Here is a 3,037-nt window from a genome sequence, read left to right on the forward strand (position 1 = left end):
GCATATTATATATATTTATATTAAGATATACACAAAATTTTGAATGATATAGACAGGTCTAAAAAAATAAATATTAATTATTACAAATAGAAAATATAAAAATATTTAATAACATTTCAAGTATCCAGAATTTTATATTTTGATAAGAAATTTAAAAAATTAGATTGCCGAGTGAAGATATGAAAAATTTTCTGTATATGGTTAAATTTAAGAAGAAAGGAATTTTTAAATTAATTATATTTGATAGAAATGGGACGAAAATGAATTGTTTCTCTGGCTGTGAAAAATTATTGTCGATCATACAAATCAATTTTAATTTGATTACTGATCTTATCTGACAATTATTTGCATAAATTAAATTTGAGTTATTTATTTTTTAAATCATGATTAATTGTTTGTTTGTTTTTTTATTATCATTTTAATTTAATGAAAATTTATTAATATTTGTGATTTTTCACTGTAAAAAATTTAAAACTTTTAAAAATTTATGTACAATATTACTTTTCTTAAATAAATATAAAATATGTTTATTCTTAATATAGTTGTTATTAATAGGAACAAGACAATAAACATCTGGTAGGAAATTAGCAGTTACATCAAACATTTCCTTTGTTTATATTAGACATAAGGTTTACATGATGATTATTTCCATAATGTATTTATTTTAATTTTAGTTGTAGCTAATTTTTGAAAACTATTATGAACAATTTGACAAAATTATTAGAAATATTCATTAAAACATGTTATTTTGTGTTATTAATTTGAAAATAAAGAGCTTCAGCAGACCAATTTAGAGTTGATAGTGTTGATTAAATTTCACATTTATGCAGCTGATTTATTATAAAAATATTTTAAAAAATCATACTATAGTTGCAAACCTTTTTAAATTTTTAATCACTGGATAATTAGTTAAACTTAATCTCTAATGATTCTTTAATAATTTTTAAAATAATAAAAACCTTCATTCTCAGAAGTATATATCTGATACAGACTAGCAGAAGTTTCTAATTTGATGGTGAATTAGTATCTTTGTCTCTGAATATATGCTGATTCTGCCTTACCATAATTTGTATTTGTTTTGCTCTTCACAGATTTTTTAGTTGGGTGTAGTTTTTGGAAGGTTTTTATATCCTCTAATTGGATTGTTGTTTTTTTAAAACCAGTTTGTTATCTATAAAAAAAATATTTTGTATCATTCATGAAACAAAATATTGTGCTTGAAATTCAAGACATTTTGATAACTAACTTTGTCAAGTTACTGGCCTCTTTAGATAAACAGAATTTTATAAATCACCTTTGAATAAATAAGAAAATGATTTATTAAATATAAATTCCATATTTTTTTCAACTAATTTTATAAAAATTTTATTGTTTATTGAAGTTGCATTACAGTTGTTCTTTTAACATGTATTAGTTAAATTATTAACATTAAAAAGAAAAATATACAACTTGTTTTCTTAATAATAATAATAATAATAATTGAATTGCTTTGTTTTATAAGATGTAAAACAGAGGAAGAACATAAAATTCTCAATTATATGAGGCAGATTATATAAATTGAGTTGAGTAATTCTTGAGATTTATAACTGATGAATAAAAGCAGTTGGAATAACAATAAACATTATAATGAACATATTAAATCTGCTATAAAAATGACAACTCTTTTAGATGTAAATGTAGATTGATTTTAAAATAGTCATAAAATATTTAATAAATTTTCAAAAGATATAATCCTTCTACTCCAGTTTTCATATTGTAAGTCCAATAATATATCAGTAAATTTATAACAAGCAAAGAAGANTCTTGTGTTGTTCAAATTATAAAAGAGCACATCCCATTGGTATGTTGTTAATATGCATTATTAATTACAGATTGTTGTTATGTATAAATGAAAATATTTTTTAATTAATTACACATTAAATATACATTAAAAATTGTATATTTTTATTATGTTTCAATTTAGATACAACAGCTCGATTTATCTAAAAATAGGCTGAATAATTTGGAGGATTTAGCTCCTCTTGTGACAGTATGCAAAAATCTGAAAATACTAATATTAAAAAACAATAAGGTAATTTTAATACTGGATTTGATTATTTTGTTTATTATAAATGTAATTGTAAATTGTGTTTTAAAATTATTTTTGATGATGCAGCTGAAGAGAATGGCCGTACTTGATGCATTGAAGGGATTGGATTTAGTTGAGCTCACATTGGACGGTAATCCTTTGTGTGACAATTATAAGGACCAATCAACTTATATCAGGTAAGATATTTATGACCATTTAATGAAACTGGAAGAAGAAGCAGCTTCTACTCCTGAATGGTCTGTATGTGTAGAAGCAAGTGCTGTCCATTGGAAACAACAGTAATATATATATTAAAATAAAACTTAACATCTGAAAATATACACTTAAAATATGACATAACCATACATGGCAATATTTGCAGATAATTTAATTAATAATTTTATATTAAATATGTCAAAAGTAAGGCATCAGTATCGAAATGGAAGAGAAAAAAAATAGTGAAGATTTAGAAGCACTTACAATAAATCAGCTTTATTTCTTGAAGAAATAATATCCTCTAGTTCATAAATGATTGTACAAAATATTGTATTTTATTAAGAATGTATGATTTGCCATCGAAAAGAATTGCTGGAAAAAGTTCTCTTATCTGTACTGTTAGCCAAAGACGGTGGCCGAGCTCTTGGAGTCGCTCACTATCAGGCACAGGCAGGAAGAGATTTAAAATAGGATGAAAATCTTGTTCCAGCTCAAACTAGATGTGGCAAAATCAGATAGATCATGGAATGTAACATGCAAAAAACAGAGGATATAAGATCATTAGAATGAGAAGACAATTCTGAAATGCTGAATATGTGCAAAATGTGCTTCTGCATTTGAAGAAAAGATAGATACATGCCAATACTTTTGAAAATTTTAATATATTTTTAAATTAATTAAATTCTCATAAATTAATCCAGTAAATTTTTAATTTTTCTTTTTTTACAGGTACTATACAATATATGACTCTAG

At 23.7% G+C, this 3,037-nt stretch overlaps 1 protein-coding gene across 1 annotated transcript; it reads left to right on the forward strand.

Annotated features, from left to right (window-relative positions):
• Positions 1-1,791: 1,791 nt before the first annotated feature.
• Positions 1,792-2,932, forward strand: LOC111617321 (nuclear RNA export factor 1-like; the record flags this gene model as incomplete). The annotated part of the gene is made up of 3 exons (XM_023358627.1): positions 1,792-1,840; positions 1,964-2,071; positions 2,156-2,932. Coding segments are annotated over 3 exons (271 nt in total), but the record flags the coding sequence as incomplete, so codon positions are not given.
• Positions 2,933-3,037: the final 105 nt, after the last annotated feature.

Source organism: Centruroides sculpturatus, unplaced genomic scaffold (genome assembly GCF_000671375.1).
Source record: "Centruroides sculpturatus isolate CEXI.00-Female unplaced genomic scaffold, Cexi_2.0 scaffold5545, whole genome shotgun sequence".
Classification (NCBI taxonomy): domain Eukaryota; kingdom Metazoa; phylum Arthropoda; class Arachnida; order Scorpiones; family Buthidae; genus Centruroides; species Centruroides sculpturatus.